This window comes from Coregonus lavaretus (genome assembly GCF_964263955.1).
Source record: "Coregonus lavaretus genome assembly, contig: HAP1_SCAFFOLD_1492, whole genome shotgun sequence".
Lineage (NCBI taxonomy): Eukaryota > Metazoa > Chordata > Actinopteri > Salmoniformes > Salmonidae > Coregonus > Coregonus lavaretus.
The window spans coordinates 8543-29411 of record NW_028166804.1 but is presented as its reverse complement, the minus strand read 5'-3'; the positions used below and the strand labels follow the sequence as shown (position 1 = coordinate 29411).

The following is a 20869-nucleotide window of genomic DNA, read 5'->3' as shown; positions in this document are numbered from 1 at the left end:
TCCAGGAGCGAGAATGGAGGCGTCGGAAATAACCTACCGACTATTCCTATACTGCTACTGGCAGAGACATCTCAAAGTTAAGGGAATTAGCCTGTGTAAAGAACTTCACAGAGATTATCCATGGAGGAATATGGAGGATTGGCGCATGGAGGTCTCGGTTCGTACAGTTCTTACCTACCGAGTTCAGTGATTACAATTGAACACAGGAGACATAATGATTAGGCTCTCTCTCTCTCTACCTCCATCCCTGTCTCTCTCTGGTCTGTTCCATCTCTCCATCCAGTCAGCCCTCTCTCTCTCTCTCTCTACCTCCATCCCTGTCTCTCTCTGGTCTGTTCCATCTCTCCATCCAGTCAGCCCTCTCTCTCTCTACCTCCATCCCTGTCTCTCTCTGGTCTGTTCCATCTCTCCATCCAGTCAGCCCTCTCTCTCTCTCTCTCTCTACCTCCATCCCTGTCTCTCTCTGGTCTGTTCCATCTCTCCATCCAGTCAGCCCTCTCTCTCTCTACCTCCATCCCTGTCTCTCTCTGGTCTGTTCCATCTCTCCATCCAGTCAGCCCTCTCTCTCTCTACCTCCATCCCTGTCTCTCTCTGGTCTGTTCCATCTCTCCATCCAGTCAGCCCTCTCTCTCTCTACCTCCGTTCAGGTGTCTATTTTTAGTTGTGTCGCTGTAAATTAGTAATATATTTTATTTTGATTCCTGTCTGCCTACCATCGAGAGATGGCATCCAATTGTATTGTCCAATCCTGCTGTCCAGACCATCTGCCCTGGCAAGGGAAATCACACAACAGAATGTGTCTCAATTCTAGAATGTGGATTTGTAAATGGAGTGAGAGAGGTTACACTGTCAGGACAACAGCTAGAACCAGGGTCCTCTGCTTTCTCCCTGTTTGGTTACACTGTCAGGACAACAGCTAGAACCAGGGTCCTCTGCTTTCTCCCTGGCTGGTTACACTGTCAGGACAACAGCTAGCACCAGGGTCCTCTGCTTTCTCCCTGTTTGGTTACACTGTCAGGACAACAGCTAGAACCAGGGTCCTCTGCTTTCTCCCTCTGGTTACACTGTCAGGACAACAGCTAGAACCAGGGTCCTCTGCTTTCTCCCTGGCTGGTTACACTGTCAGGACAACTGCTAGAACCAGGGTCCTCTGCTTTCTCCCTGGCTGGTTACACTGTCAGGACAACAGCTAGAACCAGGGTCCTCTGCTTTCTCCCTGTTTGGTTACACTGTCAGGACAACAGCTAGAACCAGGGTCCTCTGCTTTCTCCCTATCTGGTTACACTGTCAGGACAACAGCTAGAACCAGGGTCCTCTGCTTTCTCCCTATCTGGTTACACTGTCAGGACAACAGCTAGAACCAGGGTCCTCTGCTTTCTCCCTGGCTGGTTACACTGTCAGGACAACAGCTAGCACCAGGGTCCTCTGCTTTCTCCCTGGCTGGTTACACTGTCAGGACAACAGCTAGAACCAGGGTCCTCTGCTTTCTCCCTGGCTGGTTACACTGTCAGGACAACAGCTAGAACCAGGGTCCTCTGCTTTCTCCCTGGCTGGTTACACTGTCAGGACAACAGCTAGAACCAGGGTCCTCTGCTTTCTCCCTGGCTGGTTACACTGTCAGGACAACAGCTAGAACCAGGGTCCTCTGCTTTCTCCCTGGCTGGTTACACTGTCAGGACAACAGCTAGAACCAGGGTCCTCTGCTTTCTCCCTGGCTGGTTACACTGTCAGGACAACAGCTAGAACCAGGGTCCTCTGCTTTCTCCCTGTTTGGTTACACTGTCAGGACAACAGCTAGAACCAGGGTCCTCTGCTTTCTCCCTGTTTGGTTACACTGTCAGGACAACAGCTAGAACCAGGGTCCTCTGCTTTCTCCCTGGCTGGTTACACTGTCAGGACAACAGCTAGAACCAGGGTCCTCTGCTTTCTCCCTGTTTGGTTACACTGTCAGGACAACAGCTAGAACCAGGGTCCTCTGCTTTCTCCCTGGCTGGTTACACTGTCAGGACAACAGCTAGAACCAGGGTCCTCTGCTTTCTCCCTGGCTGGTTACACTGTCAGGACAACAGCTAGAACCAGGGTCCTCTGCTTTCTCCCTCTGGTTACACTGTCAGGACAACAGCTAGAACCAGGGTCCTCTGCTTTCTCCCCGTCTGGTTACACTGTCAGGACAACCAGGGTCCTCTGCTTTCTCCCTGGCTGGTTACACTGTCAGGACAACAGATAGAACCAGGGTCCTCTGCCCCACTGAAATGGTACCAATTCGGCAATGCGTGCCTGTGTGTGTGACAGGTAGCCTAGTGGTTATGAGCGTGCACGGGCCAGTAACCAAAAGGTCGCTGGTTCGAATCTTGGGGCCGGCTAGTTGGAAAGTATGTCATTGTGTCCTTGAGCAAGGCACTTAACCCTAATTGCTCCTGTAAGTCGCTCTGGATAAAGAGCGTCTGCTAAATGTAAAACATGTTAAAATGTCAAGCTGTGGAGTGAGCTTTCGGTACTGTATGATCTAAACTCTGTTACACATTCAAAACCAGGGCAACGAGAAAGAGACCCACTTCCTCAATCCTTTGGCTGGACTGCAGTTGGACCTCATAATGACCCTGTTTGTTGTATTCAAAGCAACTGACAAATCCTCCAAGGCTATACTCTCTGAGAGAAAGAGAGAGAGAGGGGGCGAGAGAGAGGGGGCGAAAAATAACAAACTATACTGTAACTGATTAACAGGAAATTGCTAAAAACTTTCATCCTAATCCTTACAGACCTCCTTGTGTTGTCGTTGATTTACAACTGCATGCTGGGAAAAGATAAAACTGTCTTTAAAAAACTATTTTCCTACCCTCCTCTCTCTCTCTCTCTCTCTCTCTCTCTCTCTCTCTCTCTCTCTCTCTCTCTCTCTCTCTCTCTCTGTCTCTCTCTCTCTCTCTCTCTCTCTCTCTCTCCCTCTCTCCCTCTCTCTCTCTCTCTGTCTGTCTCTGTCTGTCTCTCGCTCTCTCTCTCTCTCTTGCCCTCTCTCTCTCTCTGTCTCTCTCTCTCCCTCTCTCTCCCTCTCCCTCTCTCTCTCCCTCTCTTTCTCTACCTATCTTTCTCCCTCTCTCTCTCTCTCCCTCTCTCTCTCCCTCTCTCTCTCTCTCTCTCGTCGGAGTGCATGCTGGGAGTGAGTCGTGAAGCAGGAGTGATTTGGTGGTCCTCTGTAGCTCAGCTGGTAGAGCACGGCGCTTGTAACGCCAAGGTAGTGGGTTCGAACCCTGGGACCACCCATACACAAAAATGTATGCACGCATGACTGTAAGTCGCTTTGGATAAAAGCGTCTGCTAAATGGCATATTATTATTATTATTATTTAGAGAGCGACTGGAATTATTTTCTATTGGGTTTCGGTGTGTGTGTGTGTGTGTGTGTATATATATATATATGTATGTATGTATGTGTGTGTGTATATATATATATATATATATATATATATATATATATTTAAAGTCATTCAGCAGACGCAGAGCAGACGCAGAGCAGACGCAGAGCGACTGGTGCATTCAACTTGGTGCATTCAACTTAGGATAGCCAGTGGGACAGGACTGGGGGGGGGGGGGGTATTCCTTAAAGAGGTAGGGTTTCAAGTGTGGTCAGTGACTCCGCTGTCCTGGCGTCGTGGGGGAGCTTGTTTTCCACCATTGGGGTGCCAGAGCAGCGAATAGCTTTGACTGGGCTGAGCGGGAACTGTGCTTCCGTAGAGGTAGGGTGGATGGTGTCACCTTAATTGGGGAGGACGGGCTCGTGGTAATGGCTGGAGCGGAATGCTTTCTGTGTGTTCGATGCCATTCCATTCGCTCCCTTCCAGTGATTATTATGAGCCCGTCCACCGCTCAGCAGCACTCCACTGGTGTGTGTGTGTGTGTGTGTGAGTGTGTGTCTTCCAGCAGGCTAGAGGTGGATGAACGCAATGCCCTCGTTTGGGTGTAGGGTCTGATCAGAGCCTGAAGGTAAGGAGGTGCCGTTCCCCTCACAGCTCCGTAGGCAAGCACCATGGTCTTGTAGTAGATGCGAGCCTCAACTGGAAGCCAGTGGAGTGTACGGAGGAGCGGGGTGACATGAGAGAACTTGGGAAGGTTGAACACCAGAAGGGCTGCAGCGTTCTGGATAAGTTGTAGGGGTTTAATGGCACAGGCTGGGAGCCCAGCCAACAGCGAGTTGCAGTAATCCAGACGGGAGATGTTAGCGGAGAACGACAGGGTGTTGTCCAGGGTCACGCCAAGGTTCTTTGCACTCTGGGAGGAGGACACAATGGAGTTGTCAACCGTGATGGCGAGATCATGGAGCGGGCAGTCCTTCCCCAGGAGGAAGAGCAGCTCCATCTTGCTGAGGTTCAGCTTGAGGTGGTGATCCGACATCCACACTGATATGTCTGCCAGACATGCAGAGATGCGATTTATCACCTGGTTATCAGAAAATTAATTGTACGTCGTCTGTGTAGCAATGATAGGAGAGACCATGTGAGGATATGACAGAGCCAAGTGACTTGGTGTATAGAGAGAATAGGAGAGGGCCTAGAACTGAGCCCTGGGGGACACCAGTGGTGAGAGCACGTGGTGCGGAGACAGATTCTCGCCACGCCACCTGGTAGGAGCGACCTGTCAGGTAGGACGCAATCCAAGAGTGAGCAGCGCCGGAGATGCCCAACTCGGAGAGGGTGGAGAGGAGGATCTGATGGTTCACAGTATCAAAGGCAGCAGATAGGTCTAGAAGGATAAGAGCAGAGGAGAGAGAGTTAGCTTTAGCAGTGCGTAGAGCCTCCGTGACACAGAGAAGAGCAGTCTCAGTTGAATGACCAGTCTTGAAACCTGACTGGTTTGGATCAAGAAGGTCATTCTGAGAGAGATAGCAGGAGAGGTGGCTAGAGACGGCAAGCTCAAGAGTTTTGGAGAGAAAAGAATACTGGTCTGTAGTTGTTGACATCGGAGGGATCGAGTGTAGGTTTTTTGAGGAGGGGTGCAACTCTCGCTCTCTTGAAGACGGAAGGGACATAGCCAGCGGTCAAGGATGAGTTGATGAGCGAGGTGAGGTAAGGGAGAAGGTCTCTGGAAATGTTCTGGAGAAGAGAGGAGGGGATAGGGTCAAGCGGGCAGGTTGTTGGGCGGCCAGCCATCACAAGTCGCAAGATTTCATCTGGAAAGAGAGGGGAGAAAGAAGTCAAAGCATAGGGTAGGGCAGTGTGAGCAGGAACAGCTGCGTCATTTGACTTAATAAATGAGGATCGGATGTTGTCAACCTTCTTTTCAAAATGGTTGACGAAGTCATCCACAGAGAGGGAGGAGGGAGGGGGAGGATGAGGAGGATTCAGCAGAGAGGAGAAGGTGGCAAAGAGCTTCCTAGGGTTAGAGGCAGAGGCTTGAAATTTAGAGTGGAGACCTGTTCTGTGAGCTCGCAATGAGTCGTCAAGCCACGGAGCAGGAGGGGAGGACCGAGCCGGCCGGGAGGATAGGGGACATAGAGAGTCAAAAGATGCAGAAAGGGAGGAGAGGAGGGTTGAGGAGGCAGAATCAGGAGATCGGAGGGAGAAGGATTTAGCAGAGGGAAGAGATGATAGGATGGAAGAGGAGAGAGTAGCGTGAGAGAGAGAGCGAAGATTGCGATGGCACATTACCATCTGAGTAGGGGTAGAGTGAGTAGTGTTGGAGGAGAGCGAGAGAGAAAAGGATACGAAGTAGTGGTCGGAGACTTGGAGGGGAGTTGCAGTGAGATTAGTAGAAGAACAGCATCTAGTAAAGATGAGGTCAAGCGTATTGCCTGCCTTGTGAGTAGGGGGGATGGTGAGAGGGTGAGGTCAAAAGAGGAAAGGAGTGGAAAGAAGGAGGCAGCGAGAAATTAGTCAAAGGCAGACGTAGGGAGGTTAAAGTCACCCAGTTGAAGTCGGAAGTTTACATACACTTAGGTTGGAGACATTAAAACTCGTTTTTCAACCACTCCACAAATTTCTTGTTAACAAACTATAGTTTTGGCAAGTCGGTTAGGACATCTACTTTGTGCATGACACAAGTAATTTTTCCAACAATTGTTTACAGACAGATTATTTCACTTATAATTCACTGTATCACAATTCCAATGGGTCAGAAGTTTACATACACTAAGTTGACTGTGCCTTTAAACAGCTTGGAAAATTCCAGAAAATGATGTCATGGCTTTAGACGCTTCTAATAGGCTAATTGACATCATTTGAGTCAATTGGAGGTGTACCTGTGGATGTATTTCAAGGCCAACCTTCAAACTCAGTGCCTCTTTGCTTGACATCATGGGAACATCAAAAGAAATCAGCCAAGACCTCAGAAAAAAATTGTAGACCTCCAAGAGTCGGTTCATCCTTGGGAGTATAAACACCATGGGACCACGCAGCCGTCATATCGCTCAGGAAGGAGACGCGTTCTGTCTCCTAGAGATGAACGTACTTTGGTGCGAAAATTGCAAATCAATCCCAGAACAACAGCAAAGGACCTTGTGAAGATGCTGGAGGAAACAGGTACAAAAGTATCTAAATCCACAGTAAAACGAGTCCTATATCATCATAACCTGAAAGGCCGCTCAGCAAGGAAGAAGCCACTGCTCCAAAACCGCCATAAAAAAGACTACGGTTTGCAACTGCACATGGGGACAAAGATCGTACTTTTTGGAGAAATGTCCTCTGGTCTGAATAAACAAAAATAGAACTGTTTGGCCATAATGACCATTGTTATGTTTGGAGGAAAAAGGGGGTTGCTTGCAAGCCGAAGAACACCATCCCAACCGTGAAGCACGGGGGTGGCAGCATCATGCTGTGGGGGTGCTTTGCTGCAGGAGGTGACTGGTGCACTTCACAAAATAGATGGCATCATGAGGAAGGAAAATTATGTGGATATATTGAAGCAACATCTCAAGACATCAGTCAGGAAGTTAAAGCTTGGTCGCAAATGGGTCTTCCAAATGGAAAACCTTTTTGTGTGGGGGAGTTTTGCTGGGGGCACCCCAACAACGACCCCAAGCATACTTCCAAAGTTGTGGCAAAATGGCTTAAGGACAACAAAGTCAAGGTATTGGAGTGGCCATCACAAAGCCATGACCTCAATCCTATAGAACATTTGGGGCAGAACTGAAAAAGCGTGTGCGAGCAAGGAGGCCTACAAACCTCACTCAGTTACACCATCTCTGTCAGGAGGAATGGGCCAAAATTCACCCAACTTATTGTGGGAAGCTTGTGGAAGGCTATCCGAAACGTTTGACCCAAGTTAAACAATTTAAAGGCAATGCTACCAAATACTAATTGATTGTATGTAAATTTCTGACCCACTGGGAATGTGATGAAAGAAATAAAAGCTGAAATAAATAATTCTCTACTATTATTCTGACATTTCACATTCTTAAAATAAAGTGGTGATCCTAACTGACATAAGACAGGGAATTTTTACTAGGATTAAATATCAGGAATTGTGAAAAACTGAGTTTAAATGTATTTGGCTAAGGTGTATGTAAACTTCCGACTTCAACTGTATATAGATATATATATATATATATATATATATATATATATATATATATATTGATTAGTTTAGTTGTTTTAAGGTTATCTTGTCTCACTATAACTAAGAACGTATAGGGGTGGTGGGATCATTGAGGTTGTTTTTCTCGAGGGCGCAACCAGCTGGTGGGGCTGGTTGCAATGGCCACTCGCGGAGGTTTGGTGTTTGAAAAACTTAGTCGGCGGCATGGACTAAAGATTCCTGCTGCGGCCGGGTGTTCAGTGGAAGAATGTAGCTTAGCAGTGGGTGCTATCATTGGGTATGATAGCATAAAATCAGCCTCAAGGATGAATAGCGCTGTAGTGATATTCTTAGATTCCATTGAAAAGGTGAATACGATAGTTGAGAGGGACGTCAGTATTTCCTCTTATGAATCCGGCGAAGAAAGTTATACTTTCTAACGTTCCACCATTTGTTAGAGATGAAGTGTTGGAGCGAGTGTTCTCTCGTCATGGTCAACTTGTATCTACAATAAAGAAGGTTGTTTTTGGATGCAAATCTCCTTTGCTGAAACATGTCGTGTCTCATAGGAGACAGGTGCATATGATTTTAAAGAAGGACACTGACGAACTGAATTTAGCGTTCAGTTTTAAGGTTGATGGATTTGATTATGTCTTCTACGCTTCTACTGAATCAATTAAATGCTTTGGCTGTGGAAGAGAGGGTTTTTGTCCCGAGAACAAGCATGCAGAGCCCGGTAGCAGTTTGAGTGCTGGTGCAGCTAATGCACCACGTGAAGGGATGAACATGCTAAGGGTTCAGGGGAAGGGAGAAGGTGGGCAGATGTGGTTGGAAAAGTAGGAAAGGAAAGCAGTGAGGCTACGGGGGCAATTGTGGTAGATCAGAACAAAGAGGGAGGGTAAACAGTCGGTGAGATTGCGACTGCGGTCGCTGAGGTGGTGCTGGAAAATGAAATTGGAGGTCAAAAGGAGATTTAAATAATGGAAAAGGAAGCAGCTGTTTTCAAAGTACAGAGGAGTAAGAGGAAGAATGTAAGGGGTGGTGAAGGGTCTAATTCTAAGAGGAAGGTAGAGATTGATAAATCAGTTGAGGATAAACAGGTTGTAGAGATGGTGGAGTTTTCTTCTGGGGAGGATAGCGAGAGTGAGTCATCTGACGCGTCACAACAAAATAGCGAGAGAAATCAGGTGGAAGGGAGGTATGGGATTGAGAAGGTACGTCAATTTCTGAAGTTGACAAAAGGGAAGAAATATATGCAGGATTATAATGTAACAGGTGTTTTTCCTGAAAAGTGAATTGTTTATTGAATCAGCAAAGTTTCTGATGTAAAAAAATACCAGGGGGAGGTTTGACAAGCCCTGAAATTGCTAGAAAGGGATCACGAGAGTGATACGTGATGTAAATTCTAAAGGAAATGAAAGAGTTCAGTCGCAGCCTTAACTCTGTAAAGAGATGTGGTTTCTGTGTCTTCCTCAGCCTTAACTCTGTAAAGAGATGTGGTTTCTGTGTCTTCCTCAGCCTTAACTCTGTAGAGAGATGTGGTTTCTGTGTCTTCCTCAGCCTTAACTCTGTAAAGAGATGTGGTTTCTGTGTCTTCCTCAGCCTTAACTCTGTAAAGAGATGTGGTTTCTGGGTCTTCCTCAGCCTTAACTCTGTAGAGAGATGTGGTTTCTGTGTCTTCCTCAGCCTTAACTCTGTAAAGAGATGTGGTTTCTGTGTCTTCCTCAGCCTTAACTCTGTAAAGAGATGTGGTTTCTGTCTCTTCCTCTGTTTTGTTTTTCATCCATGAGCAGTTTTAAGATTTCTTTTTTTAAACGTAAATGGGGCAAGAGACGTTAAAACAAAGAGCTGTAGTGTATGAGTTAATTAAGGGAAAGGGAAGTGAGAAGTTTTCTACATGAAACGCATAGTAATATGGAAAATGAAGTTATGTTTTTTTTTGTTTTTTTTACATTTTTTAGTCATTTAGCAGACGCTCTTATCCAGAGCGACTTACAGTTAGTGAATACATATATATATATATATATATATTTTTTTTTATACTGCCCCCCCGTGGGAATCAAACCCACAACCCTGGCGTTGCAAACGCCATGCTCTATCAACTGAGCTACATCCCTGCCGGCCATTCCCTCCCCTACCCTGGACGACGCTGGGCCAATTGTGCGCCGCCCCATGGGTCTCCCGGTCACGGCCGGCTACGACAGAGCCTGGATGGCTTTATTGAGTGATGCTCACTTCATGAAATGTTCTAGTTTTTTCTGGGAGAGGTGGAGGTCTCAAAATGCCAGTTTTGTATCCCTTCAACAGTAGTGGGATATAGGGAAAATCCAGATTCAACAATTCTGTAATCAATACATGAGGAATGTCACCAAAGACATCACCAGATCAATGAAAGCCCTAGAGTCTGAAATAGTGGAACTCCTGACGTTGGTTGAGACCACAGGAGATCGAAGCCATACTCAGGCCCTCAAGAGGACAAGAGCTGCATTGGCAGACCTGCTGGGTATCAGAGCACAGGGGGCATTGGTGAGAAGTACGTTTCAGGGAATCTCTGGAGAAAAAGAATGGACAAAGAAGAATTATTAATTGCCTCAAATCAGCTGTTGGACAGGAGCTCACTAGCCCTAGTGAAATTAGAAAGAGGGCAGTAGAGTTCTATGCTGAGCTCTACAAGTGTGAGTACAAAGAGGATAAAACAGTGACACAGCAGTTCCTTGATGGGCTCCCACAGGTGGCTGCAGAAGCTCAGGTTGAGCTAGAGCAACCATTGTCTTTGCAGGAGCTATACACTGCATTAAAAGGCATGGAAAATTGACTTTTTAAAGTTTTTTTGGGGCTATGTTGGGAGAGGATTGGCTAGCAGTAGTTAACGATAGTTTGACCGGACGGTTACTACCGATAAGCTGCAGGAGGGCTGTCCTCACCCTACTGCCCAAAAAGGGTGACCCTAGGGAGGTGAAGAACTGGAGGCCGGTGGCTTTATTGTGCACTGATTATAAGATCCTGTCCAAAGGCTTTGTCCAACAGGCTGAGAGAGGTGATGGGGCAAATCATACGGACCAGTCCTACTGTGTTCCCGGCAGGCAGATAGGGGATAACATTTCTCTGATTCAGGATTTTTTTGGGATGTCTCTAGGGCTATTGGGTTGGATGCTGGTCTAATTTCAATTGATCAGGAAAAGGCATTTGACCGAGTTGAACATCAATACTTATGGCACACTTTTGAGGCGTTTCGTTTCATCTCTGGTTTTATTGCCATGATCAGGGTGACATTGAAAGTGTATTGAAAAGTTAACGGTGGCTTGAGTGCTCCTTTTTAAAGTGTGTAGAGGTATTAGGCAGGGATGCTCTTTGTCAGGAATGTTATATGCCATTGCTATAGAGCCACTACTAAGTAGCATTAGAAGTCACATTGAAGGGGTGTACCTTTCAGAGGATATTCCTCCCATTCGTCTCTCAGCCTATGCTGATGATGTAGTTATTTTAGTGAAAAATCAAGCAGAGGTGGACAGTTTGAGTCTCATGGTTGATCGGTTTAGGGGAATATCCTCTGCAAAGGTAAATTGGGAAAAAAGTTGTGCTTTACAGATTGGAGAATGGTCTGGAGGGATCATGGCTTTGCCAGGGGGGGCTGAAATCGTATAAGGGAGGTTTTAAGTATCTTGGAGTGTACCTAGGAGATGAAGGGACTATGGCTATGGAAAAAAAATTGGAATGGGGTGGTTGAAATGGTGGAAGGGAGGATGAGGAGATGGCGTTGGTTGTTATTTCATATGTCATATAGGGGGCGCACTATTATTGTTAACAATGTGGTTGCCTCTGCGCTGTGGCATCGGTTGTCATGTTTAGGGCCACCATCTGGCCTTCTGGCTAAGATACAGGTGATTATTGTAGATTTTTTTGGGATAAATATCATTGGGTTCCACAAAGTGTTTTGTATTTGTCAAAAGAGTGGGGGAGACAAGGTCTTGTACATCTTGCTAGTAGGGCTGCTGCTTTCTGGTTTCAGTTTATTCAAAGGTTGCTTTATGGACCAGAAAATGTGGTTTGGAGAGGGGTGGCATGTCTTGTATTACAGCAGGTTGGGGGATTAGGTTTAAAGAAGGCTTTATTTTTGGTTGATAGTAGTCAGATTTCTAGGGAGGGAGTACCTCCATTTTACAGAGGCCTTCTTAGGGTTTGGAGCATAATGAAGGTGTCCAGACGCACTTTAGCGGAGTCAGTGCATTAGCTGTTGGAGGAACCTCTGTATGGGGCAAGACTGGATTGTACAACTGAAGCTGTCTCCCTCTCCCTCTTTTTTCTCTATCTCTCTCTCTCTCTCTCTCTCTCTCTCTCTCTGTCTCTCTGTCTCTCTCTCTCTCTCTCTCTCTCTCTCTCTCTCTCTCTCTCTCTCTCTCTCTCTCTCTCTCTCTCTCTCTCTCTCTCTCTCTCTCTCTCTCTCTGTGTGCATGCATGAATGATCAGAAGGATAGCTAAATATTTACCGGGAAAGTTTCTTAAGCAAACCACCCAAGCATTAATTGGGAGTCAGGATAACTACTGTTCTGTGGTCTGGGGCGATGCATCAGCAAGTGACATGAGGAGGCTGCAGATTGGACAGAACAAAGCAGCAAGGACTGTTTTAAGGTGGAGATATGATTATTCTGTTGTGGTCATTCACAATGCTCTTGGGTGGTCATCAATTAACAAAATAATTGAAAAAAAAACATGCTTATTTTATTTCACAATGTACACCAAACGGTCAAACTCCATTCACAGTATTCAGTTTGTAAGAGACAGACATTCAGTCAATACTAGGAATAGATTGTCCACCATCTATGTGTTATCCAGAAAGAAAAGAGAAATAGGCAAAATAACATTTCGATTTAGAGCAATAAAGAAATGGAATAATTTATCTGAGCAAAACAGAAACCTTTCAATATATACAGTGAGGGTAAAAAGTATTTGATCCCCTGCTGATTTTGTACGTTTGCCCACTGACAAAGACATGATTGTCACGCCCTGGCTCTGGGGTCACTGTTATGTTGAGCCAGGGTGTGTAATTCTATGTTTGTATTTCTATGTTGGCCTGAGTGACTCCCAATCAGAGGCAACGAGTGTCAGCTGGTTGTCTCTGATTGGGAGCCATATTTAACTGTCTGTCTTTCACTTTGTGTTTGTGGTTTCTTGTTCGTATTTGGTTGTGTAAACCGTAGACATCACGTTATCGTCTGTTGTTTTGTTCATTCATTAAATAATATGTTCACCTTCAACGCTGCGCATTGGTCTCTCCCTGACGATCGTGACAATGATCAGTCTATAATTTTAATGGTAGGTTTATTTGAACAGTGAGAGACAGCATAACAACAAAAAAATCCAGAAAAACGCATGTCAAAAATGTTATAAATTGATTTGCATTTTAATGAGGGAAAAAAGTATTTGACCCCTCTGCAAAACATGACTTAGTACTTGGTGGCAAAACCCTTGTTGGCAATCACAGAGGTCAGACGTTTCTTGTAGTTGGCCACCAGGTTTGCACACATCTCAGGAGGGATTTTTGTCCCACTCCTCTTTGCAGATCTTCTACAAGTCATTAAGGTTTCGAGGCTGACATTTGGCAACTCGAAACCTTCAGCTCCCTCCACAGATTTTCTATGGGATTAAGGTCTGGAGACTGGCTGGGCCACTGCAGGACCTTAATGTGCTTCTTCTTGAGCCACTCCTTTGTTGCCTTGGCCGTGTGTTTTGGGTCATTGTCATGCTGGAATACCCATCCACAACCCATTTTCAATGCCCTGGCTGAGGAAAGGAGGTTCTCACCCAAGATTTGACGGTACATGGCTCAATCCATCGTCCCTTTGATGCGGTGAAGTTGTCCTGTCCCCTTAGTAGAAAAACACCCCCAAAGCATAATGTTTCCACCTCCATGTTTGACGGTGGGGATGGTGTTCTTGGGGTCATAGGCAGCATTCCTCCTCCTCCAAACACGGCAAGTTGAGTTGATGCCAAAGAGCTCGATTTTCGGCGAGTTGAGGTGATGCCAAAGAGCTCGATTTTGGTCTCATCTGACCACAACACTTTCACCCAGTTCTCCTCTGAATCATTCAGATGTTCATTGGCAAACTTCAGACGGGCATGTATATGTGCTTTCTTGAGCAGGGGGACCTTGCGGGCGCTGCAGGATTTCAGTCCTTCACGGCGTAGTGTGTTACCAATTGTTTTCTTGGTGACTATGGTCCCAGCTGCCTTGAGATCATTGACAAGATCCTCCCGTGTAGTTCTGGGCTGATTCCTCACCGTTCTCATGATCATTGCAACTCCACGAGGTGAGATCTTGCGTGGCGCCTCAGGCTGAGGGAGATTGACAGTTCTTTTGTGTTTCTTCCATTTGCGAATAATCGCACCAACTGTTGTCACCTCCTCACCAAGCTGCTTGGCGATGGTCTTGTAGCACATTCCAGCCTTGTGTAGGTCTACAATCTTGTCCCTGACATCCTTGGAGAGCTCTTTGGTCTTGGCCATGGTGGAGAGTTTGGAATCTGATTGATTGATTGCTTCTGTGGACAGGTGTATTTTATACAGGTAACAAGCTGAGATTAGGAGCACTCCCTTTAAGAGTGTGCTCCTAATCTCAGCTCGTTACTTGTATAAAAGACACCTGGGAGCCAGAAATCATTCTGATTGAGAGGGGGTAAAATACTTATTTCCCTCAAATCAGCAGGGGATCAAATACACTGTATATACAGTGGGGAGAACAAGTATTTGATACACTGCCGATTTTGCAGGTTTTCCTACTTACAAAGCATGTAGAGGTCTGTAATTTTTATATCATAGGTACATTTCAACTGTAAGAGACGGAATCTAAAAAAAAATCCAGAAAATCACATTGTATGATTTTTAAGTAATTCATTAGAATTGTATTGCATGACATAAGTATTTGATCACCTACCAACCAGTAAGAATTCCGGCTCTCACAGACCTGTTAGTTTTTCTTTAAGAAGCCCTCCTGTTCTCCACTCATTACCTGTATTAACTGCACCTGTTTGAACTCGTTACCTGTATAAAAGACACCTGTCCACACACTCAATCAAACAGACTCCAACCTCTCCACAATGCCAAGACCAGAGAGCTGTGTATGGACATCAGGGATAAAATTGTAGACCTGCACAAGGCTGGGATGGGCTACAGGACAATAGGCAAGCAGCTTGGTGAGAAGGCAACAACTGTTGGCACAATTATTAGAAAATGGAAGAAGTTCAAGATGACGGTCAATCACCCTCGGTCTGGGGCTCCATGCAAGATCTCACCTCGTTGGGCATCAATGATCATGAGGAAGGTGAGGGATCAGCCCAGAACTACACGGCAGGACTTGGTCAATGACCTGAAGAGAGCTGGGACCACAACTCAAAGAAAACCATTAGTAACACATTACGCCATCATGGATTAAAATCCTGCAGCGCACGCAAGGTCCCCCTGCTCAAGCCAGCGCATGTCCAGGCCCGTCTGAAGTTTGCCAATGACCATCTGGATGATCCAGAGGAGGAATGGGAGAAGGTCATGTGGTCTGATGAGACAAAAATATAGCTTTTTGGTCTAAACTCCACTCGCCGTGTTTGGAGGAAGAAGAAGGATGAGTACAACCCCAAGAACACCATCCCAACCGTGAAGCATGGAGGTGGAAAAATCATTATTTGGAGATGCTTTTCTGCAAAGGGGACAGGATGACTGCACCGTATTGAGGGGAGGATGGATGGGGCCATGTATCGCGAGATCTTGGCCAACAACCTCCTTCCCTCAGTAAGAGCATTGAAGATGGGTCGTGGCTGGGTCTTCAAGCATGACAACGACCCGAAACACACAGCCAGGGCAACAAAGGAGTGGCTCCGTAAGAAGCATCTCAAGGTCCTGGAGTGGCCTAGCCAGTCTCCAGACCTGAACCCAATAGAAAACTTTGGAGGGAGCTGAAAGTCCGTATTGCCCAGCGACAGCCCCGAAACCTGAAGGATCTGGAGAAGGTCTGTATGGAGGAGTGGGCCAAAATCCCTGCTGCAGTGTGTGCAAACCTGGTCAAGACCTACAGGAAACATATGATCTCTGTAATTGCAAACAAAGGTTTCTGTACCAAATATTATGTTCTGCTTTTCTGATGTATCAAATACTTATGTCATGCAATAAAAGGCAAATTAATTACTTAAAAATCATACAATATGATTTTCTGGATTTTTGTTTTAGATTCCGTCTCTCACAGTTGAAGTGTACCTATGATAAAAATTACAGACCTCTACATGCTTTGTAAGTAGGAAAACCTGCAAAATCGGCAGTGTATCAAATACTTGTTCTCCCCACTGTAAATGTCTCCAATGTTGTCTGATGTTAATGTAAATGTATCCCATGCTGTCTGATGTTAATGTAAATGTATCCCATGCTGTCTGATATTAATGTAAATGTATCCCATGCTGTCTGATGTTAATGTAAATGTATCCCATGTTGTCTGATATTAATGTAAATGTGTCCAATGCTGTCTGATATTAATGTAAATGTATCCCATGCTATCTGATGTTAATGTAAATGTATCCCATGCTGATATTAATGTAAATGTATCCCATGTTGTCTGATGTTAATGTAAATGTATCCCATGCTGTCTGATGTTAATGTAAATGTATCCCATGCTGTCTGATGTTAATGTAAATGTATCCCATGCTGATATTAATGTAAATGTATCCCATGTTGTCTGATGTTAATGTAAATGTATCCCATGCTGTCTGATATTAATGTAAATGTAATCAGCAGGTTTCAATGCAAGCTGCCCTCGCTGTTACCTGGTTCCTGATTCGAGAGTACAGACACACACGCACGCACACAGACGCATAAGATAACCGCTAGTCAGCACTTTACCAGGATGTGACCAATATCCTGAGTACAGCCCCATCCGCTCTGTGGCAAAATATCTGCATCAATTAAGGCTAGTGGGACGTTGTTGTGACGTCTGCTGCAACTATGATAAGACAAGACTGACTCAGAGAGAGACTGTAACCTCCGAGAGAGAGAGAGAGCTTTGCTAGACTGACTCAGACAGAGACAGACGGTAGCATCAGAGAGAGAGAGAGAGAGAAAGAGAGATTTACTTGACTGACTCAGAGAGAGACTGTATCCTCCGAGAGAGAGAGAGAGCTTTGCTAGACTGACTCAGACAGAGACAGACGGTAGCCTCCGAGAGAGAGAGAGAGAGAGAGAGAGATTTACTAGACTGACTCAGAGAGAGACAGACTGTAGCCTCGGTGAGAGAGGGAACTTTTAAGTTATGGATTCAGCAGGAACAACAGAAAGTCTACAATGGAAGTTCATGTATGTATATAGTGTTTCTTTGTTGTTGTGTTTGTGATTGAGAGGTTTTCCATATAATCACTTTCCCTGCTTCAGATCAGGATGAATTGGCTAGACAAGTGTCAACCGATTTGAAGGGGGAAATATCGCTAGTCAGTTTCAGTGGAAGAGTCTGTGATTTAGATCAAACATGACGTAGTACTTCGGTCACACTTACTCAACCCTTCCTCTTCCAGGGCACAAGCAGCTTTGCACTAAAAAAAAAATGCTGGGTTATTTGTTTGACCCAATTGGTGGGTTGCAGGCGTTGGGTAACTAAGGTGGGTTGTTTTCTTTAAAGACTGCTGGGTTATTGGTGCTGAGATTGAGATATGATCAGAAGACTGGCGGCGTAGTTTAGCAGGGGGCGTGGCTTTAGGATAGTTGTTTTCAGCCACCCGTGAGAGTAAATGTCATTCCTGTTCATCTGTTCTGTTGTATAGTTATCACGTTAAGGTCGAACATTGACATTTTTTTGCAGATTCAGTCACGTTTACAGAAGTGTATGAGTTCCCTAAAAGCCTATGTTGGGATACAGTAAGGTGGTACCTTATTAGGCAATATGCTGGGATACTTTATTATAATATGTAATAAATAATCGTAATATTATAGAAGAATATGGAAAAGAAAAATTATGAAGGAACAGTATGTACATTTAACATGATGAACAGGAATTACATTTGCGCTCACGGGTGGCTAATAAGATCTAGCTGAAAGCCACGCCCCTAATATGCCACGCGTCCTGAAAACAACCTAAGGATTACATGGAAAAAAGACCCAGCTGCTAGGTCAACCCAGCATGACATTTAATATACCCAGCTGATGGTTAAATAACCCATGTTTGGGTAATCCCAACAACCCAACTTGCTGAGTTATTCACGCAACCCAACTGGCTGGGTCAAAATAGCCCAGTGTGTGTTCTGTCCAATACTGACCCAGTGCTAGGTTACCAAATAGCCCAGCGTGTGTTCTGTCCAATATTGACCCAGTGCTAGGTTACCAAATAGCCCAGCGTGTGTTCTGTCCAATACTGACCCAGTGCTAGGTTACCAAATAGCCCAGCGTGTGTTCTGTCCAATACTGACCCAGTGCTAGGTTACCAAATAGCCCAGCGTGTGTTCTGTCCAATACTGACCCAGTGCTAGGTTACCAAATAGCCCAGCGTGTGTTCTGTCCAATACTGACCCAGTGCTAGGTTACCAAATAGCCCAGCGTGTGTTCTGTCCAATACTGACCCAGTGCTAGGTTACCAAATAGCCCAGCGTGTGTTCTGTCCAATATTGACCCAGTGCTAGGTTACCAAATAGCCCAGCGTGTGTTCTGTCCAATACTGACCCAGTGCTAGGTTACCAAATAGCCCAGCGTGTGTTCTGTCCAATACTGACCCAGTGCTAGGTTACCAAATAACCCAGCGTGTGTTCTGTCCAATATTGACCCAGTGCTAGGTTACCAAATAGCCCAGCGTGTGTTCTGTCCAATACTGACCCAGTGCTAGGTTACCAAATAGCCCAGCGTGTGTTCTGTCCAATACTGACCCAGTGCTAGGTTACCAAATAGCCCAGCGTGTGTTCTGTCCAATACTGACCCAGTGCTAGGTTACCAAATAGCCCAGCGTGTGTTCTGTCCAATACTGACCCAGTGCTAGGTTACCAAATAGCCCAGCGTGTGTTCTGTCCAATACTGACCCAGTGCTAGGTTACCAAATAGCCCAGCGTGTGTTCTGTCCAATATTGACCCAGTGCTAGGTTACCAAATAGCCCAGCGTGTGTTCTGTCCAATACTGACCCAGTGCTAGGTTACCAAATAACCCAGCGTGTGTTCTGTCCAATACTGACCCAGTGCTAGGTTACCAAATAACCCAGCGTGTGTTCTGTCCAATATTGACCCAGTGCTAGGTTACCAAATAGCCCAGCGTGTGTTCTGTCCAATACTGACCCAGTGCTAGGTTACCAAATAGCCCAGCGTGTGTTCTGTCCAATACTGACCCAGTGCTAGGTTACCAAATAGCCCAGTGTGTGTTCTGTCCAATACTGACTCAGTGCTAGGTTACCAAATAGCCCAGTGTGTGTTCTGTCCAATATTGACCCTGACCCAAATAACCCAAATTGGGTTGTTTTGAACCCAGTTATTTTTAGAGTGTGGATGAATCCGCTAGACACTTAGTGTCAAGTCATTTTAAGGGGAAACATATTGACTTCTTCTTCTTCTTCTTCTTCTTCTTCTTCTTCTTTCCAGCGCTCCAGTAGTGGTTGAAGAGGTGGTCTGTCCGCACGCACCATCCCACCCCCAGCATGGATGATCCTCCTGAGCCACTACCACAATACTCCTCCTCCCATCTCACTGGCTCCATCCCCACCTCCACCACCTCTCCTCCTCCTCCACCAAGTCTCTGAGGCTGAGTAGACCTAGCCGGCCTCCTCCTCCACCAAGCTACCATCGTGGCTCCCCAGACCTAGCTGTCCTCCTCCTCCACCAAGTCTCTGAGGCTGAGTAGACCTAGCCGGCCTCCTCCTCCACCAAGCTACCATCGTGGCTCCCCAGACCTAGCCGGCCTCCTCCTCCACCAAGCTACCATCGTGGCTCCCCAGACCTAGCCAGCCCACCATCACCCCACCACCCCAGAACCAACCACCCCACCCCACCCACCACAGTGGGTCCTCAGACCTAGCCAGCCCACCATCACCCCACCACCCCAGAACCAACCACCCCACCCCACCACCACAGTGGGTCCTCAGACCTAGCCAGCCCACCATCACCCCACCACCCCAGAACCAACCACCCCACCCCACCACCACAGTGGGTCCTCAGACCTAGCCAGCCCACCATCACCCCACCACCCAGACTCACCCCCCACCCTCCGCCTCTCTGTCACCATGACACACATGGACCACAAATACACCCTGCTGGGTTCCCCGATGGAGGACTACAGGAAGAGACCTCTGCTACTCCAGGTGGACGACAGGGCCATGAGCCTGTTTGCCGTGCTGGAGGTGAAACGTGACCCTCTCCATCTCCACCGACCCTGGCCCTGGTGCATTCTGGGATGTGGTACGAGCACCCTGACCTGCTTCAGGAAGGTTAAACTGTACAGCTTCCTGTTCGGCCTCGCCGTCGTGTTCCTCATCATGGCTTCCTATGTCCTCACTGGGGACAGGAAGGGCCTCCTCTTGACCCCCTCCCCATACCACTTCTCTATGGTCCCCAACGCGGGGTCCGGGGCTGGGCCCTACCCCTTTAATCTGTCTTCTGCCAAGGACTATGCTGACATGAACGTGGTGGTGAAGAGTATAGTGTCCAAGGTGGTGTTTAGGACCACTAGAAAGCTGCCAGACCTTAAGGCACTGATCCACAGTGAGCCACATGTAAGTACTGCGCTGTAGTGTGTGTGTGTGTGTGTGTGTGTGTGTGTGTGTGTGTGTGTGTGTGTGTGTGTGTGTGTGTGTGTGTGAGTGTGTGTGAGTGTGTGTGAGTGTGTGTGAGTGTGTGTGTGTGTGTGTGTGTGTGTGTGTGTGAGTGTGTGTGAGTGTGTGTGAGTGTGTGTGTGAGTGTGTGTGTGTGTGTGTGAGTGTGTGTGAGTGTGTGTGAGTGTGTGTGTGTGTGTGTGAGTGTGTGTGTGTGTGTGTGTGTGTGTGTGTGTGTGTGTGTGTGTGTGTGTGTGTGTGTGTGTGCGTGTGAGTGTGAGTGTGAGTGTGAGTGTGAGTGTGAGTGTGAGTGTGAGTGTGAGTGTGAGTGTGTGTGTGTGTGTGTGTGTGTGTGTGAGTGTGTGTGTGTGTGTGTGATCTTGCATGATATTGATCTGTATTTTAATGAAAGGTATCAGGAAAGAATTGTTGTAGATGTTTGGAAAGTTTAATTATATTTACATTCACACCAGGTTCAAATATAAATAACTTTGATAACATTCCCTTCTCATGTTGTAGTTTTTCAATTCGTTAGCCGAGATAACTATTGGCAGCAAATCCTTCTGGAACCAAATAAATAACTTAGAACATAAGACAATTCCCATGGAAGTCAGGGAAGAG

The 20869-nt window shown here is 46.4% G+C and overlaps 1 protein-coding gene across 1 annotated transcript; it reads left to right on the top strand.

Moving 5' to 3' along the window:
• Positions 1–19449: 19449 nt before the first annotated feature.
• LOC311114291 (carbohydrate sulfotransferase 15-like) lies at positions 19450–20209 on the top strand (the record flags this gene model as incomplete). The annotated part of the gene is made up of 1 exon (XM_084189547.1): positions 19450–20209. A coding segment is annotated over exon 1 (489 nt), but the record flags the coding sequence as incomplete, so codon positions are not given.
• Between the last annotated feature and the right edge of the window lie 660 nt (positions 20210–20869).